The 20087-nt window shown below is 37.7% G+C and overlaps 1 protein-coding gene across 1 annotated transcript; it reads right to left on the bottom strand.

Moving 5' to 3' along the window:
- Positions 1 to 16346: 16346 nt before the first annotated feature.
- LOC136834695 (uncharacterized) lies at positions 16347 to 16811 on the bottom strand. The gene has a single exon (XM_067097279.1). The coding sequence runs from the start codon at positions 16809 to 16811 to the stop codon at positions 16347 to 16349; it is 465 nt and encodes a 154-aa protein (XP_066953380.1).
- Between the last annotated feature and the right edge of the window lie 3276 nt (positions 16812 to 20087).

Consider the following 20087-nt stretch of genomic DNA (forward strand, 5'->3'; position numbering starts at 1 on the left):
CTCCCACATTCTGAGAAACAATTAAACTAAAATGAGGTAAAACTAGTCTGAGGTGCCTTTCAACAGGATATAGTCTAGGCTAGGCCTCTTCAGAAATCTTTCAGGTAGTCTTATCCATTGACATATGTTGTGTACAAACATTTAGTACTGTGTGGAGTAGGGTATCAAATGATTTACACTTACTGTAAATTAATTGATTCCAGGGCTGCTCCATTTTTTATACTTGTCCTGTTGTGAAGGAAAAAAGCAATTCCCATATAGTATGTAGTTGATATGTTTTTGAGATCTCTCGGTGTAAAGAGTTATTTTTTTTGTTGTTTTAAAATACTCACTTGTATTGTTTTCTTGAAATAAAATTAAATAACAGGAATATTTCCAGGGACCTAGTTCAGGAGTCCTGAAGAGTATGCAAATTGGATCTAGTCCAGGAGTTCTGAAGACTATGTAAATTAACCAAGTCCGGGAGACTAGACCTGGGAGAAATTTGGCACGATGTAATGAGTAATAAAGAAACGAATTGAGTACCAGGGATTTTCTTCAATACCATCGTACCTTACCACTAAAAATGGAAATCAGCACTTCAATTGCCTCCCAGTGGAAGACATCACCTGGCCTCATCAGTAATAAGACCCGTACACCCAAGGAATATCATGTAATAGCAGGTAGGACAGGCCTACCCTAATTCCCAGGCAGCGTAAACGTCAGTAGTCTTCATACCCACCGTGTCAACTATGACACAGTACCATTCTCCGACCCCTGTCTCCAGGCAAGAAGACTGACAACAGTGCATCTGTATGGTAGTATTATTATACTCTCTTATCTCATATATCTTAATGTCTTAGTGGGGGAAGAATTCCTCCCGTGACAGTTTTACTAAAGGAGGTACTTCAATTATATAAAAAAGAGCCTCTCTGACATTCCCGACACAGACAACACAGGCAATTCGCCGGCCACAAATGATAATCAAACATATTCACAGAAAAAGTGAACCACGAACTCAGTCGCCTGCTTACCACTCCACCTCGCTTATCCTGTACAGTACGTTGTGAAGGATTGTCGAGAAAAAAAAACGGATCCAATTTTTCCACGACAGCATGGTTCCCCTATTGTTACAAAACAGGCGCTTAATCAGTCAAAGGCTGGAACATTTCCTCCTGCGTGTTCGCACGATTGCCGTATCTGCAGTGTCTGATTTATATAGTGAAGTTTAGTAAATGTTTATAGTGTTCCCAGCTGAACGTTTGCAGATGATGTATCCACGCTAATTAAAGAATAAGGTCTTGAAATCGAACAGCCTGCTTAATGGCCGTCAGTCATAACCATTGAAGTACCATTTCACCATTTACAGAAATCAGGGTATCCCAGTTTTTATCGAAAATTTGTTTAATTTGAAAATATTCTGTTTTTGCATTAAGGTGTATAAATTGTCAAGAAACGAAAAGAAAGAGAAGGAGATCAGTTGACTATTTGAAAATTGAGAGGAAAATGCCATTAAAGCTGAGGAAAGATTAAAGATATTATAGGAGAAACAACTATCATTAGTCAGAGAGAGAGAGAGAGAGAGAGAGAGAGAGAGAGAGAGAGAGAGAGTATGCACTATGAAACTTTCTTCGGCTTTCTGGTTCGCCGAGTATCAGAGACTTGTTCTGATTAAAACAAACTCGCTCTAGACTCACATTTATCGCAGATGAAATGTGGAAGATGGACGAAACAGCGACTGTGTGACATAAGAAGTTATTAAGTGAATTCGCAAGTTGGTTTTGATTTTACGACTTTTCTGTCGAAGGTAACCAAAGAGGGACGGAATTCCTTCAGAACAATTGGAAATGTTATCAATAAGTGGAAGGTGCTTCTCGTTATTTTATCACCCAGAAACAACATCGTTGTCTCGCCTGTCGTCTTGACACTCTGTCAGAAACTGAGTTTACTCATTTATCTATATTTAAGAGGATACCTTTAAAGCTCCTTATTTTTAAAGAAATAATGTTTCAGTAATTTTTCGTTCATGCAAGCATTTTACTGGTCAGTAGTGGAAGTCTTTGGTATTTTTACTACTAATCTCGAGACTCAAGAATAAGAGGTTTTTGATTTCACTGATAAGATTCATTTCCACAAACCATCCTTCCCGATTACTTAATAATATAAAATATATAATGCACTTCCATGAATCGTCAAAGAGAACGGAGTTCTCTGCATTATCTGACTTCCCAGATCTTTCATGAATAATTCAGTGATTATTTGACTTACCGTAGAGCCTCAGTGGATTACATTATATAAGGAAAAGGAAAGTTGCTTTATGTGAGTTAATCGTGCAGATATTTGCTGAATCGGGAAGTTGCTTTATGTGAGATAATCGTGCAGATATTTGCTGAATCGCTTGTATCAAAATACTTCTGATGTATTTTGCTAGCCCTTTAATTCATACATTTTTAGCTTTCTGTAAAAGAAAACTATTGTGACGGCTTTGTCCGAACTTTTTTCTGTCCTCCCTCAGATCTTAAAAACTACTGAGGTTAGAGGGCTACGAATTGGTATGCTCATCGTACACCCTCCCATCATTAAACATCTCCAGTTGTAGCCCTCTAGCCTCAGTAGTTTTTATTTTATTTAAGGCTAAAGTTAACCATGATCGTGAGTCTGGCAATGCGGAGTCCAATTCTGGAGGCGTCGCCGGTCTATCTTTTTTTGACCGCATCTGGAGAGACGCAGATCGTTGCCCGGTCGCATCTAAGAGTTTCATACGTCAGCACATCGAGAGGCTCTTAATGATGTCAAATTGTCAATCGAAGACAGCCGAAGACGGTTACAACAAGGTCGTGTCACTGCAGCTCATGATTTCGATTTGGAGGAGATTTAGGCGTATAAATCCCGAGTTTCGGCGGTTTTAACAAGATCGTAGGGCTCATATGTGTATGCATATACATATGTGTATATATTACCATAAATATCATGGAAGGGATTAGAACCTGATTTGGACGCTAAACGTTAAACTAACATATAGCTTCGTCAACCATTAACTCTCGTTTTCTCTCATAGTCATTTGGTAATAAATCTCTTTGCTTAATGGGGCATAGCTAATTTAGCCTAATCACCACGACTAACTTTACTGTATAGTTTACAAAAGAGATTAATATTTACATTTTTATCGCTAATTTGAAAGTATTCATATTAAAGTAGGTCATTTTATTAAATTAACGGACTATACTTCGCCTGTGCACTGTCTTACACCACATAGCCTAGTCCTAGTCACCAAAGAAATGTTATAAATTCAAAGTCTGATGCCAAATAAACTATTAATTTGTGCTCGATTTTATCTGATGTGAATAACAGGAAGATCTGCTTAAGAAAATCAGTAAAAAAAAAAAAATAAATACAGTTTTTTTTTAAGAGTTCGATTTAGTCAGCCTAGAAAAAGGCGCTTTTTTGAACCATCCATATTCCTTTTTCACTTATAGCCAAAATCATTTACTTCTTTTCTTCAGAATGCCTTTGGGTGGTTCAGCAGCTGAAAGAAAGAGAAAAGAAGCTAAAAGGAAACGACTTAGGCGTCTTCATCCCGAGTTTCGTCAGCAAGAGCAGGGAAGAAACGGGCATCTTGTCGACAGTCTCAACAAGACCAGCCTAGGAAAGGGGGCTTTTCTTTTATTTCGAATTATACATATGATTTGGTCAGTACAGGAAAAGGTGCTGTTTTTTATTTCGATTTTGTCAGCCCATGGAAAGGTGTCTTTTTATTATTTCGATTTGGTCAGTCTAGGAAAAGGTGTTTTTTTTTATTTCATTTTCAGCCTAGGAAAGAGCGTTTTTTTTTTGTATTTGGTCAGCCCAGAAAAAGGTATGTTTTTTAATTTGATTTTGTCAGCCTAGGGAAAGTTTTTTTTTTTATTTCGATTTGGTCAGCCTAGGAAAAGGTGTTTTTTTTTTTCAAAATTTGATTTGGTCAGCCTAGGAAAAGGAGCTTTTTTTTTTTTTTTAATCCTTGGAAATTTTTTTTTTTTTATTTGGTCACCCTAGGAAAAGTGTTTTATTTTTATTTCGATTTGGTCAGCCTAGGAAAAGGTGCTTTAAAAAAAATTATTTGGTCAGACTAGGAGAAGGTGCTTTTTTTTTTTTATTTGATTTGGTCAGCCTAGGAAAAGTTTTTTTTTATTTCGATTTGGACAGCCTAGGGAAAGCGCTTTTTTTTTTTTATTTCGATTTGGGCAGCCTAGGAAAAGGAGCATTTTTCAAAATTTGATTTGGTCAGTCTAGGAAAAGGTGCTTTTTAAAATTTGATTTGGTAATCCTTGGAAAAGGTTTTTTTTTTTTTTTATTTGACTTGGTCAGCCTAGGAAAAGTGTTTTTGTTTTATTTTGATTTGGTCAGCCTAGGAAAAGGTCCTTTTTAAAAAAAAATTATTTGGTCAGACTAGGGAAAGGTGATTTTCTTTTAAATTTGATTTGGACAGCCTAGGGAAAGTTTTTTTTATATTTCGATTTGGACAGCCTAGGAAAAGGCATTTTTTTTATTTCGATTTTGTCAGCCTAGGGAAAAGGTGCTATTTCTTAATTTCGATTTGGACAACTTAGGAAAAGGTGTTTTTTTTATTCGGTTTTGTCAGCCCAGGAAAAGGTGCTATTTTTTTTATTTCGATTTGGACAGCCTAGGAAAAGGTGCTTTTTTTTATTTAGTTCGATTTTGTCAGCCTAGGAAAAGGCAATACTTTTTAATTTCAATTTGGTCAGGCTGGGAAAAGGTGTTTTTTTTTTATTTCGATTTGGTCAGCCTAGGAAAAGGTAATATTTTTTTTAATTTCGATTTGGTCAGCATAGGAAAAGGTGATATTTTTCAATTTCCATTTGGTCAGCCTGGGATAAGTTTTTTTTTTTTTTTATTTGGTTAGCCTAGGAAATTTTTAATTTGGTTTTGTCTGCCTAGGAAAAGGTGCTTTTTTTCTTCTTAATTTTGATATGCTCAGCCTAAGAAAAGGTGCTTTGTTTTAAATTTAATTTGGTCAGCCTACAGTAGGAAAAGTTTTTTTTTTTCGATTTGGTCAGCCTAGGAAAAGGTGTTTTTTTTTTTTTTTCGTCAGCCTACAAAGAGGTGTTGTTTTTTTCTATTTCGATTTTGTCAGCCTACGAAAAGGTGCTTTTTTTAAATATGATTTTGTCAGCCTAGGAAAAGATTTTTTTATTTCGATTTGGTCAGCTTAAGAAAAGGTGTTTTTTTTTTTATGTTATTTGCTCAGCCTAGGAAAAGGCGCTTTTCTTTAAATTTCATTTGGTCAGCCTAGGAAAAGGTGCTTTTTCAAAATTTGATTTTGTCAGCCTAGGAAAGGTGTTTTTTTTATTTAGATTTGTTCAGACTAGGAAAATGTGTTTTTTTTTATTTGATTTGGTCAGCCTTAGAAAGGTGTTTTCTTTTATTTGATTTTGTCTGCCTAGGAAAAGGTCCTTTTTTTTATTAAATCTGATTTTGTCAGCTTAGGAAAAGGTGCTTTTGATTTAATTTCCATTTTGTCAGCCTAGGAAAAGGTGTTTTTTTTTTTATTTCTATTTGGGCAGCATAAGAAAAGATTATTTTTCTTGAAATCTGATTTTGTCAGCCTAGGAAAGGTGTTTTTTTATTTTATTTGGTCAGCCTAGGAAAAGATGCTTTTTTAAAATTTGATTTGATCAGCTTAGGAAAAGGAGCTTTTTTTTAGAATTTGATTTGGTCAGCCTAGGAAAAGATGCTTTTTTTAATTTGATTTGTTAGCCTAGGAAAAGGTGCCTTTTAAAATTTCGATTTGGTCAGCACAGGGAAAGTTTTTTTTCGATTTGGTCAGCCTAGGAAAGTTTTTTTTTTTTAAATATGATTTGGTTAGCTTATTTAAAGGTGTTTTTTTTATTTGATTTGGTCAGCCTGGGAAAAGTGTGTTTTTTTTATTTCGATTTGGTCAGCCTAGGAAAAGTGCTTTTTTTTTATTTCAACTTGGTCAACCTAGGAAAAGGTGCTTTTTTAAAAAAATTGATTTGGTCAGCCTAGGAAAATGTGCTTTTTTATTTCGATTTGGTCAGCCTAGGAAAAGGTGTTTTTTTTCAATTTCGATTTGGTCAAACTAAAAAAGGTACTTTTTTTTATTTTGATTTGGTCAGCCTAGGAAAATGTGTTTTATTCTTATTTAGATCTTTTCAGCGTGGGAAAGATGTTTTTTTTTACTAAATTTTATTTGGTCAGTCTAGGAAAAGGTGCTTTTTTTTAATTTCGATTTGGGCAGCCTAGGAAAAGGTGCTTTTTTTTTTCATTTCCCTTTGGTCAGTCTAGGAAAAGGTGCTTTTTTTTCAATTTCGATTTGGTCAGCCTAGGAAAAGGTGCTATTTTTTAATTTCGATTTGGTCAGCCTGGGAAAAGGTGGTTTTTTTTTAATTTCGATTTGGTCAGCCTGGGAAAAGGTGTTTTTTTTATTTAAATTTTGTCAGCCTTGGAAAAGGTGCTTTTTTTAAATTTCGATTTGGTCAGCATAGCAAAAGGTGCTATTTTTTTCATTTCGATTTGGTCAGCCAAGGAAAAGGTGATATTTTTTTAATTTCGGTTTGGTCAGCCTGGGAAAATGTGCTTTTTTTTATTTCGATTTGGTCAGCCTAGGAAAAGATGCTATTTTTTTTTAATTTCGATTTGGTCAGCCTGGGAAAAGGTGCTTTTTAAAAAATTTGATTTGGTTAGCCTAGGAAATTTTTATTGATTTTGTCTGCCTAGGAAAAGGTGCCTTTTTTTTTAATTTCGATATGTTCGGCCAAAGAAAAGGTGCTTTTTTTTTAAAGATTAATTGGTTAGCCTACAGTAGGAAAAGTTTTTTTTATTTTGATTTGCTCAGCCTAGGAAAAGGTGTTTTTTTAAAGTTGATTTTGTCAGCCTACGAAATGTTTTTTTTTTTTTTAATATGATTTGTCAGCCTAGGAAAAGATTTTTTTTTTATTTCGATTTTGTCAGCCCAGGAAAAGGTGCTTTTTTAAAAATGTTATTTGGTCAGCCTAGGAAAAGGTGCTTTCCTTTAAATTTCATATGGTCAGCCTAGGAAAAGGTGCTTTTTTAAAAAATTGATTTTGTCAGCCTAGGAAAGGTGAATTTTTTTATTTAGATTTTTTCAGACTAGCAAAAGGTGTTTTTTTTATTTGATTTGGTCAGCCTTAGAAAAGGTGTTTTCTTTTATGTGATTTTGTCTGCCTAGGAAAAGGTCCTTTTTTTTTAAATCTGATTTTGTCAGCCTAGGAAAAGGTGCTTTTGATTTAATTTCCATTTCGTCAGCCTAGAAAAGGTGTTTTTTTATTTCTATTTGGTCAGCATAGGAAAAGATTCTTTTTTTAAAATTTGATTTTGTCAGCCTAGGAAAAGGTGCTTTTTTTAAAATTTCGATTTGGTCACCCTAGGAAAAGGTGCTCTTCTTTTTATTTCGATTTTTCAGCATAGGAAAAGGAGCTTTCTTTTGCATTTGATTTTAAATTTCGATTTGGTCAGCCTAGGAAAAGGTGCTTTATTAAATTTGATTTTGTCAGCCTAGAAAAAGGTCGCAAATTTTTCCCCACAACTGGGAGGGTTCTAAGTCCCGGATGTTATGGGACTAGAATGATCAGGCCTGAAGGGCACTATCAGCAAATATCGAAGCGAATGTCCATCAAGATCAGCAGGGTTTTACAATTTTATTTAAAAAATAAACTATTTAAATTAAACATACATTAACACACAAGGACCACGCAGTCGAGTACAAAACAACTAGGGAAAAGTTACACAAAACTCAAAAAAATATGCTTTGAAATAATTAGGCTATACTTTAACCAAATTTTAGCTGCATCAAGCCTCGGATGGCAAAAATGTGAAAGGATCAAATTAGCATACCAAATGAACCGGCTCTTGTTACAAAATGGACAACTTGGCTTGGGAAGCGACGACTTGGAGAGTGCTCAGCTTACCTCAATGATATGCCCTCGAGAGAGATGCATATTACCCCCTCTGCATGTCTCGTCGTCACCTTGGGTCCCTTTAAGATTTTCTTCATAGGTTATTTTATCAAAGAATGCACATTAATTATTTAAAAAAAGAGTCCCTCCGACATTCACGATACTGTTAACACAGGCAGTTCGCCTGACACATAAAAACATTCAAACATATTTACAGAAAAACGGGAACCACGAACTCTGCCGTCCCCTCGTTTATCCTGAACGTTGTGAAGGATTGTCGAGAAAAAGAGATCCATTTTTTCATAACAGAAAAGGTGTTTTTTTTTTATTTCGATTTGGTCAGTCTAGGAAAAGGTGTTTTTTTTTTTTTATTTCTTCAGCCTAGGAAAGGTGTTTTTTCTTTTATTTGATTTCGTTAGCTTAGGAAAAGGTGGTCTTTTTTTTATTTCGATTTGGTCAGCCTAGGAAAAGGTGCTTTATTTAAAATTTGATTTGGTCAGCCTAAAAAGGAAGTGCTTTCTTTTAAATTTGATTTGGTCAGCCTAGGAAAGGATGTTTTTTTTTTTTCGATTTGACCCTCTAGGAAAAGGTGTTTTTTTTTTTATTTCCATTTTGTCAACCTAGGAAAAGGTGTTTTTTTTATTTGATTTTGACAGCCTAGGATAAGGTTATTTTTTTAAGATTTCATTTGGTCAGTTTAGGAAAAGGTGTTTTTTTTTTTTAAATTTGATTTGTTCATCCTAGGAAAATGTGCTTTTTCTAAATTCTGATTTTGTCATCCTAGGATTTTTTTTTTTAAAGATTTGATTTGGTCAGCCTAGGAAAAGGTGCTATTTTTCAAATTTCTAATTGGTCAGCCTAAGATGTGGTGCTTGTTTAAAATTTGATTTTGTCAGCCTAGGATAAGGTGTTTTTTTTTTTTTAGATTTTATTTGGCCAGCTTAGGGAAGTTGCTTTCTTTTAAATTTGATTTTGTCAGCCTAGGAAAATGTGCCTTTTTTTTTAAGATTTTATTTTGTCAGCCTAGAAAAAGGTTTTTTTTTTTTTTTTTCAAAATTTCGATTTCGTCAGCCTAGGAAAAGGTGTTTTATTTTAAATTTGATTTGGTCAGCCTAGGAAAAGGTGTTTTTTCTAAAATCTGATTTTGTCAGCCTATTAAAAGGTGCTTTTTTTAAAGATTTGATTTGGTCAACCTAGGAAAAGGAGCTTTTTTTTTTTATTTCGACTTGGTCAGCCTAGGAAATGGTGCTTTTTTAAAATTTGATTTCGTCAGCCTGGGAAAAGGTGCTTCCTTTTCAATTTCGATTTTGTCAGCCTAGGAAAAGGTGTTTTTTTTTTAGATATTTTCGGCGTAGGAAAGGTGTTTTTTTTTTACTAAATTTGATTTGGTCAGCCTAGAAAAAGGTGCTTTTTTTTTTTTCGATTCAGTCAGCCTAGGAAAAGGTGCTTATTTTTATTTCGATTTGTTCAGCCTAGAAAAAGTTTTTTTTTTTTTTTTTCAATTTCGATTTAGTCAGCCTAGGAAAAGGTGTTTATTTTTATTTTTATTTGGTCAGCTTAGGAAAAGGTGTTTTTAGTTTTCTGTCAAGAAAACTATTCTGCCGGCTTTGTCTGTCCGTCAGCACTTTTTCTGACCACACTGACGCTAGAGGGCTGCAAATTGGTATGTTTGTTATCCACCCTTCAATCATCAGACGTATCAAATTACAGCCCTCTAGCCTCAGTAGTTTTTACTTTATTTGGGGTTAAAGTTAGTCATGATAGTGCGTCTGGCAGCGATATAGGCCAGGCCACCACCGGGCCGTGGTTAAAGTTTCATGGGTCGCAGCTCATGCAACATTATACCAAGACCGCCGGAAGATAATTTTCGGTGACCTTGATTATGCGATGTACAGAAAACTTGATTGCGCGTTTTTTACTTGTTGTATGTTGAAGTCATTCATCCCTGTACCATTTCTTTAGCTCTTTTTTTATATACACTGTAATATGAAAATCTTAAATTCCATTGTGTTCTTTTATATGATATGATGTCGTTAAAGTATAACCTGTATCAAAATGTTTCATTCTTCTTTATTATAAAAGCAATGGTAAGAAATTATTTTGTATAATAACATAATTTTCACACCCACCTATCTCCTCTCCCACTCCTGTATAATAATAATAATAATAATAATAATAATAATAATAATAATAATAATAATAATAATAATAATAATAATAATAATAATAAGTTATTATTCTTACTTTCTAGAAGTAAATTTTCTAGCGTAGCTTCATATTATTCACTTATTACTAAAAGTGAAGTAAATTTCTTATCTGGAAACCCACTGAATTACAAAGTACTGGTTCATCTGAAAATATAGAACTTGTTTAAATTTAAAACCCTGAATGACATTAAGGAAAAATAATTCTTCACCCAAAACTTAAAATATTATTTTGTTTAATTTTTTTTTTCTTTATTCGGATTTAAGTCATTTTGGCATGCTTATTTCCCTTGAAATATGCCATTATCCTCAAGGCGTTTTTTTTTTTTTGCAATATATCCAAAAAATGTTCAATATGTATGCAAAACGGTGGAAAAGTCATAGCTAGAGTGAACTTTTTTTTTTTTTATTTCATGGAAAATTTTACCGCCAAGTGTTTCACTGCTCTGAAATATTCATGATAATCTTTAAGATGTCCATCTCTGACAATCTTCACGTCAAGGTTTTCGAAATCTTGCTTTCACCAAATGTCTAAGTCTGCAGGGAAGTTTAACAGAACTTTGCGAAATAAGACGACTCACACGTTATGCTCTATTTTTTCTTTTCTTGTGTCTATTTCCGAGATTATTTTTCATCTTCCATCCATCTAGACCTCCCAGTAATAAGTAACAATTGACCACAACGGTGCTTGCTCTTCATTTCGTTGTATTAATGTTTGCGCTGCGGATTATTCGACTATTATGCCTAAAAAAGTCTTCGAAGCATCTTGCCTCAAATGCAATACTTTTTTCCGGTCTTCCAAACAAGAAGAAAACAAACCGTATAAGTCATATGGTTCTCTTCATATAAAATCATTAAAACCTATACGACATTTGAAAACCTTGAATTTGCTAACGTTAATATTTCAAGCTTTGATCACAAAACAAATTTGATTTTAGTAATTTTACATTACAAAAGCAGAAACTTAATTGGCAGTTGAGTTCTAGCATATATTATACAATACGAAAAGATAACGAAAATATATTAGCAATTTAAATATCTGTTTGACATCCCTTCTTAGAAAATGTGATAATTGCTACCAGCTACAATGAAATATTTGTCTCATAAATCAAAACCCCTGCCTTGCAAGGATAATTCTGTCAATTCTGTCCATACCTTTCATGAATATTGCTCGGAGTGGTTTATGATCTTTAAAAAAACGTTTCCTGGGTATTTCTATGAGATGTTTCTGATAATATGAACTTGGAAGAGGACTGCAGGAAGATAAGAAAAATAAAATGACAGGAAATTTAAAGCTTATATCTAGTGCTGATGAGATCCTTATCTGAAAGGAAGGATTTCTGTCATTTTACATAAACTGAATTAACTTTTGATATATGTATACACACACACACATGTAAATGTGTGTGTGTGTAACTGAATCACGAAAATATGGAACGTGATGAATGTATAAATAAAGCCAAAATCCACGAAGGAATGAGATACAACGGAGTGCTGCAAGGCCTTTCGACTTATTGTCATTTACTTTGCAGACTGAAGAAATATAAATATAAATCTACAAAGAAAGCTCATATAAATAACAAAAGGGGATAACAAAGGAAAAAATATGTACCTGGAATCCAATACAATTGAAGAATTAGTAGAACTGCCAAAACAGGATTAACTATTTAAGAGGTTTTACAGAGGATAAGGATCAACAGTTCAGAAGCAGGGACAGGACAATTAAAAGATTATACACGAAGGTGACTAACCACCAAGAAATGTTATAAAAGTATAACTCAATAATTCTCTTTTTTTTTAAACAATCACAATTCTTGCAAGATGAACATTTAAACAAAATATATTAAACATACAAATACATAGAAAATATATATAAGGTAACTAATTTGCGAATAAGTCAGTGATTTAATCTTTTAGGTCGTTCTTCAACATTTTTCTAATGCAGGGGTCCAAATAATACATGCCAGGGCTAAGGTTAAAATGACAGCTGGAAGTAAACTGTATAATAGCAAATTCCAAAAGATTTCTTGAAGAGAAATCTTTCCATCTGGCAATCACTAAACTTTCTGTTCAGTTTGTCCTGTGAGAGTTTTCACTGAAATGAATGAATATAATACTGGATGTTTGTCCAGTTTTAACTGAATACTTATGTTCCTTAATACGTACATCTAAATCTTTGCTAGGTTGGCCAATATAATGAGGGGCAGTCCAAACATACAATTGTATAGGACTATTTTTTAATGAACATTCCTTATTGTGTGTTATTATAGGAAAAAAACAAGATTTACATTGAAAGATGTTGACAATGATTTTATGTTTACAAAACCACCAAAATAAAGCAAGCTAAGAATGTTCTTAGGGGTTTCTTTCTCCAAGTTACTTTCACTATAAAACTTTTTGTGGGCTTTATTATAACAAATATCTAGTACATGTGAAGGATAACATAAATCTGTCCCTATTTTTCTAATGTATTTGATTTCTTGATCCAAATGATGGTGACTGACAATGCACAAAGCTCGTAAAAACATAGAAGAAAAAATAGTTTTTTTTTTTTATATTAAGGTGATGCCCTGAATAAAAATGGACTTAACTTAAGTTGTGCGTTGGTTTCCCACAAATACTGAATTTCCATTGAAATCGTTCTCTAAGTATTAAAACACCCAAGAAAGGCAGGCAATTGTCTTTTTCTAATTCTAAAGTAAACTTAGAGAGTAAATCATGTACATCAATACCAGCAGGCAAAACAGCTAAAATGTTGTCAACATATCTATACCACTATAAAGGGTTATATATGATATTAGATAAACATCGTTTTTCAAAGAATTCCATATACAAGTTTGAGAGGAGTGTGGATAAAGGGTTGTCCATTGCCATACCAAATATTTGTTGGTAAAATGCACCATTGAATATAAACTTACAATCACAAATGCACAACCTAGTGAGAGAAATGATATGACTTACAGGTAGAGGTAATTCGTGATGGATTAATTCATTACTAAGATACTCTAAAATAGAATCTATAGGGACTTTAGTAAAAAGAGAACAAACATCAAAACAAACGAATCTAGCAGTGGGGCAAAAAGTGATTTTGTTTAATTTATCAACTAAACCTAGATATATGTGAGAATCGGAGATAGTTCCAAGTAACGGGACAAGAGCTTGGCAACACATTTCGAAAATGTATATGATACTGAGCCAACAGTACTGATAATAGGCCTCATAGGATTATTTTCTTTGGGCGTTTTTACTAATCCGTACTAGTAAGGTAAAGAGGGAAATTTTACTGACAACTGACCTGTTAGTTCTTTTTATCTTTAAGGATTTTTTTTATGTGCTATTGAAATTTTTTATGACTTGATCAAGGGGATTTTTTGTTAATTTTTTGTAAGTCGTACCATCATCCAGTAGGGCTTGCATATGAGATATGTAGTCAGCTTTATCTAAAATTACAATACTATTAGACTTATCAGCTTTCGTAATGTGGATTGTATTATCTTTTTAAGATCGGTCAACATGGCCATGTGGTTTAAGGCATCACTGCAGTCCTGAGTTCTTGTCTTCTGTGGTTTTGAGCCCACGAGACGACTAATTTATTATCAACTAAAAAAATTCCCCTGCGGCAACATATATGAAAATATATTATTTCCGAGGTAAAGTGAATTAAGGGACATTTGAAGTTTAATGCGCGTGTGTGCGTGTGTGTACATTTATTGAATATTGAAAAATTTTATAAAAACAATGATTTCAATTAAGGTTTTAATCAAAATTATATTTAAAATGAACAATATATTCTGCTATTATCACTCATAATTCATAATAAGAAAATACAATCTTCACTTAATTAAAGTATCAATGATTGGTTCTGGATATGCAGATGGGCAGTACGTAGTTCTCCAGGTTCACTGATAGGTTCACTAACAACACGAACACTAAAGCTGTAATAGCCCAGAGAAAATACCACATTACACTAACATTCCACTTTCAAATTGCACTCAAAATTAAACATGAAAACCACACTACAGCTGCAAGTACTAATAAAAAATACTAAAATCCTTTAACAACTATAAATTATAATTAGCGTAGTGAACACAGAAACAAATCTGAAATGAGCACCAAGTACATGTGGGCAGAATATATAAATTTTCCAGTAACAATTGAGGACAGAGAGTGCAGCGAATTATTTACCCTAGATAAACAATTGCTAAGCTCACTACAGAATTCACCTCGTAATTAAACTGGTAATGAAGAACCCACCGGCAGTTGAAAGCTCTCTGCTGTACTGAACAGATCATGGCTGAGGTTTAGAGGCGATGATGATGATTCGCCGAGCTATAACAGGAGCACTCCAGGGAGGAGAAGTTAAAATTTCCATTTCTCCGCTGCTGCAAAATTAACACAATAATTTAAAAATCCTCTTGAAGGTGAGAGATGTGGAGTTGTAGTGTTGACGTGGCGGTAGCAGTAAAAGAATCTGCCTTTTTTCAAGGCGTTGCTGTTTACCTTGGCTCGTATTGCAACATTTCTGTAACGGCAATTGTTTGGCAGTTACGTCCTTTTATACAAACAACCAGACAACCTCTTTTAGGAGCTGGGTTATCAATTATCAGTTTAAATTTTAACGTGAACTCCAGCTGCTAAGATTGTTTTATCCATGTAAATAATTAACAATAGGTTACTCTAAACAAAATAATATAAAAATAAGCCCCATATTGAAATTTCATACAGTATATATATATATATATATATATATATATATATATATATATATATATATATATATATGTGTGTGTGTGTGTGTGTGTGTGTGTGTGTATATATATATATATATATATATATATATATATATATATATATATATATATATATATATATATATATATATATATATATATATATATATACTATATATATATATATGTGTGTGTGTGTGTGTGTAAAGGAGTGCTTTTGAGTGTTGAGTGAAAGGAACAGACGCTTCTCTTGAAATGTTGTATTTAATAAATCATCAATCATTCTTCATTTACATCTTCATAGTAGATCACGTCAAGCGCATCGTTCACTGTAACACAACAGTGGCACATCAATAATCAATCTAATTTAATTCAATTTTAATCAGAAAAACAATAGGCTATATTATATTACAAGATCATAAATAATTAACAGGTAAACATTTCTACTCACATTGTACTATCCCCACTCAGTTCTTAACACTTTTTAATGAATGAGCACTGTCCCAGGTGTCCCTTCAAGCAATGGGAGACGCGGCGCCGCTCTGGCCCTGAGATCCGAGAGGCAGAGGGGAGCCAAACCAGTTGCATTTATATCCATTAAACTACAAAAAGAGCAGCTCAACAATTCAAAAAAACAGTTTAATAAATTTCAGTGGAATAAAATTATTTTCTTCATCATTCATGAAATCATAAATTGCAACCAGAAAAACATATCAATACAGTACAAAAAATTACTAACTAAAAAACTCAGTCATTTCCATCGTAGCAGCCTCCCATTGGCTGAGAAACAACAAAGGGGCATATAGCGGCAAATTTGGCATCGCTCAGATATGGCAAACAAAGTGCAATAGAACAAAAACACTCAATTCACGAAAAAGTGCACAAATTTTAATGAATTTTGATATACAACACCTCATATTTTAGTGCAATATCAACCAAGAATCATGCTTTTAAAATGAAATGAGAGTGAAGGTGCGTGATGGGCGTGCATGTAAAAATTACGTTTTCTTTCCTTTTGAGTCCACCAAAGAGCACTGTTATCACTGCGTATACTCAATTAATTCTTTTAATATCAGTTGGCTCTAGGCGTTTTACACCACCCCCTATTTAGTCTCCGCACTAAATACTTCAATAAAACGCACATCACTATCGAGCAGCGCATGGCGTGCACTCATCACTATTACACAATCACTATTCCTCATTTTCCAAGAGGAGACGCAAGCGCTACTGCTGGTCTCAGGCAAGACTCCGTTTTGAAAGCCTTGACCTCCTGCACCTCCACGTGGCCGTCAGAGCCCAGGATTGGCCAGCGCAGGACTCTACCCAGAGGCCAAAGTGCCTCGGTAACCACTACATCCAGGCACAGGGCCGATGTCGTTGACCTGAACCTCCTGCGCGTCGCGTCGTGGTCCGCACAGCGGTCCTGAAGGAGTGGCAGGTACTCTCTGGTCCAGCGCTTCCAGAACTGGTCTGAGAGGAGCTGCGGCTGTCGCCACCTACGTGTACATGTCCTTCGGGTCGGTCTTCGTGAAGGGTTCAGGTGATCCCTTCAGCGTCAACAACATGTTGGGCGTCAAAGCAGCTGGTGAGTCGGGGTCGTCAGTGACCTTGGTCAGCGGACGACTGTTGATCAGCGCTTCTGCTTCACAGAAGAGCGTGGACAGCACGTCATCTGTCGTGACTTGTCCAATGCAGGCGGCATTCAAGGCACGTCGGATGGACCGGATCAACCTCTCCCACGCTCCTCCGAAGTGTGAAGCGTGGGGAGGGTTGAAACTCCAGTCGATACCCTTCGTCTGAAGAGCATCAGTGATCTTGTCGGTGTCAAACTTTCGTAGAGCTTCACGAAGTTCTTTCTCGGCGGCCACAATGTTGGTCCCGTTGTCGGACCAGATTCGCTTCACTGGGCCTCTTCTGGCCACGAACCGACGAACGGCGTTTATGAAGGAGTCTTGGTCCATGGTGTCGAGGAGCTCTATGTGGACCGCTCGTGATGTCAGACAGGTGAAAATGGCTCTGGCGCTTCGCCGAAACCTTCCTGCCGTCAAGGAAGGGACGAGAAGCAGTCAGCTCTGGTGTAGGAAGAAGCGGTCATCTGGGTGATCCGATCATCTGGCAGATCGGACATGATCTGTGTCACAGGCCTGCAGCTCAGCTTCTTGCAGGTGACGCAATTACGGATAACGGATCTCACGACCACATTTCCGCGGATGATCCAGAACTTCTTTCTCAGCAACGCTATGAGGTGTTTGTCTGTGTCATGTACTTCGTGGGTCCAGCGCACCAGCAGCTTGACTACTGGAGACCTGGTCGGAAGAACAATCGGATGCTTCTTCTCAGATGAGATCGTGGATGATGTCAAGCGTCCTCCGACCCGAATCAAGCCGTCTCCCAGAAAAGGACGAAGACGAGCCAGCTTGCTAGACTTAATCACCCTCCCTGTCTTGTTCAGGGCGAACTCTTTCTCAAAACAGCGGCAGACGGCTTACATACAGCGCTCGGCACTCCGTAGATCTCTCACAATGAGCTTAGTCTTGGTCTCCTCGGGTCTAGTCTTCAGGCGGCAGAACTTGAGTGCGTAACCGATGACACGAAGAAACTTCATCCATGACGAGAAGCGCGAGACGATCATGTCGATGAACGTTTGTTCCGTTGTTGCGATCTCCATCACAGGTAAGTCTCTCTTCACTTCTGGGTCGTCTTTCAGGTCCGCACGTCTGACGTCAGCGGGGAGAGTCGGCCAGTGCTGTTCATCTTTCTTCAAGAAGTCAGGGCCTGAGGACCAGAGGCTTGATTTGACTAGCTGCTGCATCTTAGCGCCTCTGGACGCCAGGTCCGTCGGATTTCGTTCTGTCTCGACGTATCACCAGCAAGATACATCTGTCAGCTCTCGTATGAGATTCACTTGGTTGCTGGCGAATGTCTGGTACTGCACTCGTTGAGGTACTTCAGTACCGTCGTGCTGTCTGTCAGAAATGAGTCTTCGACGTCAATGTCTACTTCAGTCTTCATCTTAGAAGGTCTTGCTGAGCCGCCACGGAGCCGCCCGTCAACTCAGCTCAAGGGAGTATACTCAATCTCTTCAGCGGTAGCTACTTCGAGCTCTTCCGCGAGCAGTGTGCGATGAACTACTCCATCACTTCGAAACCACTCGCAGGTATGAGGCGACTCTGTAGCCTGTCTGACTTGCATCAGTGAAGTGGTGAAGCTGGAACGACGCTCCTTCTCCAAATGCTGGTGGAATCAAGCTTCTTCTCAGCTTGAACTCCGGAAGGAAGGTGAACTGCTGCGGCCGGCTTCCGTTGCAACTTGCCGGTGTCATCATTTTCTCATCCCGCGAAAGCTTGCGTCAGCATCTCTTGGTTGCTTCCCCAAGGTGTGAAGGGTGACACTAACCCCAGAGAGGATGCGTAGAGGGCGCCCGACAGATAACCGCGCCTCTGGCGTGTATGGTTTGTCGGACGTCTACTCCGGGCGATGAAATTGTCATCATTCACATGTCCCAGTGGATGCCCTATGGCGCTCCCGTAGAGCAGCAATCATACTGAGGTCTAGAACAGCCACAGAATCATCTCTTTCCCCTTCAGGTACAGTTGCCAGGACACGCTTGTTGTTGGCCGTCCACTGGTTCAGGCGGAAGCCTCCGTCTCGGCAGACGTTGATGAGGTCGTTGATCAGTGTGACACATCTTGCTTCGTCATGGAACGACTTTAGAAGGTTGTCGACGTAGAAGTTCCTCAGCAAAATGGTCGTTGTCTCGTCGTCGTATAGATGTCCGTAGTCTTGGCTGTCTTTCTTAGGCAAAATTCACAGCGGCAGGGAGGAGCGGGCTCCGGATCGTCTTGAAGTCATCCTGTATAACCGATCCGTCGGAGGTGTCCCCTTCAGGCCGCACCAAGGTATCGTAGCAAGTCTCGGTCGTCAATGGGTACTTTAACTTGGTGGAACATCTCTTTGGATGTCCGCCGTCATCAAACTCTGCCCATTCCTGAATGTAGTAGGACTCCCACGAGATTATTTGTGGTCGGGCCCCTGTAATGGAGTGGTCGATAATGAATGGCCGCCAAACCTTTACCTTGGTCAAAACTGACCCTCACCTTTTGGTTTCATTGGGTGCTTCACCGCATGGTGAGGCATGTACCATACCCTGCCATCACGTCGTTGTCGAGCCTGCGTCTGGAACCGCACCCGGCACGGCGTTTCGCGATGTACTTCTGTACTTCGCTTTCGGTGTAGGAAGTCGGTAGCTCGATCTGCCTCCAGCTTGCGCTTCAACGTTTGAGCGCGTTTCCGTGCCATGTCATGATTGTCGGGAAGATGAACGTCGTCTCGATATGGAAGGCTCGCAACGTAGTGTCCATCTTCTTGTTTGACAGAGTCTGTCATCAGCTCGACGAAGCGTTTGTCTTCGAGCGAGTCTTCGGTCTTTGAGGGAGCCTCCTTCTCCCAAAGAAGTCTCTGCAGAAGTTCTTTACCGAAGAAGTTTCTGTCGTCGTGTGAGGTTGGATGCACAACCAGACTGGGAAACGTCGTTCTTGCCCGCCTCCTGTTGGCCCGAAGTAGTAGCCTAACTTTATGGAGTACTGCGATGTTTCGTTGATCTTACCATGGCGTTGATCAGCCAAGTCCTGTTCGGGAGTGGTGTTCAGTCCGATGATCACTTCGACTTCTTGCTCCTCTTCCGGCAGAGTGTGGAGCTCGACTTCTCGGAGGTGAGGCCACTGACCTAACCGCACCTCGATTACCGGCATAAGGTGATCCGTCGAGACGTTTATCCTGTCGGTTACGAAGGCTTCGCTTATGTGATCACTTTCTGATCCGTCGATATTGCCAATGTCAAGTGGAGCGACCTTTCTGCACGTGAAGGTTCCTGCCTCCGTGATCATCTTCTGATTACAGGATCTGCCTTGTAAACCGAGCTTCTCAACCAGCCCTTTCGTGACCAGCGTCGGAGCTGAGCCACTGTCGATGAAGGCATAGGTTGCATGCGTGCCGATGATCAGCTGCACGATCTTCCAGCATGGTCCGGCCGTCCAGACAGCTGGTGCGGCGTGTGCGTGGGCGAGGGCAGGTTCTGCTTCGGGAGTTAAGCGTGGTGGCACTCTCAGTCTCGCTGGCGCATGCCGGTTGCCACCCCACTAACGTTCTTCTTTTGCAGCGTTGATGCACTGAATGCTTTGAGTTGAAACGGGCTTATGCTCCTTATGCAGGAGCGTGTGATGGGAAGTCGACACCAC

This window comes from Macrobrachium rosenbergii, chromosome 54, assembly GCF_040412425.1.
Source record: "Macrobrachium rosenbergii isolate ZJJX-2024 chromosome 54, ASM4041242v1, whole genome shotgun sequence".
Classification (NCBI taxonomy): Eukaryota; Metazoa; Arthropoda; class Malacostraca; order Decapoda; family Palaemonidae; genus Macrobrachium; species Macrobrachium rosenbergii.

Bases quoted from the DNA above. Each gene is read 5' to 3' on its own strand.
- LOC136834695 (XM_067097279.1), bottom strand. From the start codon at position 16,811: ATGGACCAAGACTCCTTCATAAACGCCGTTCGTCGGTTCGTGGCCAGA.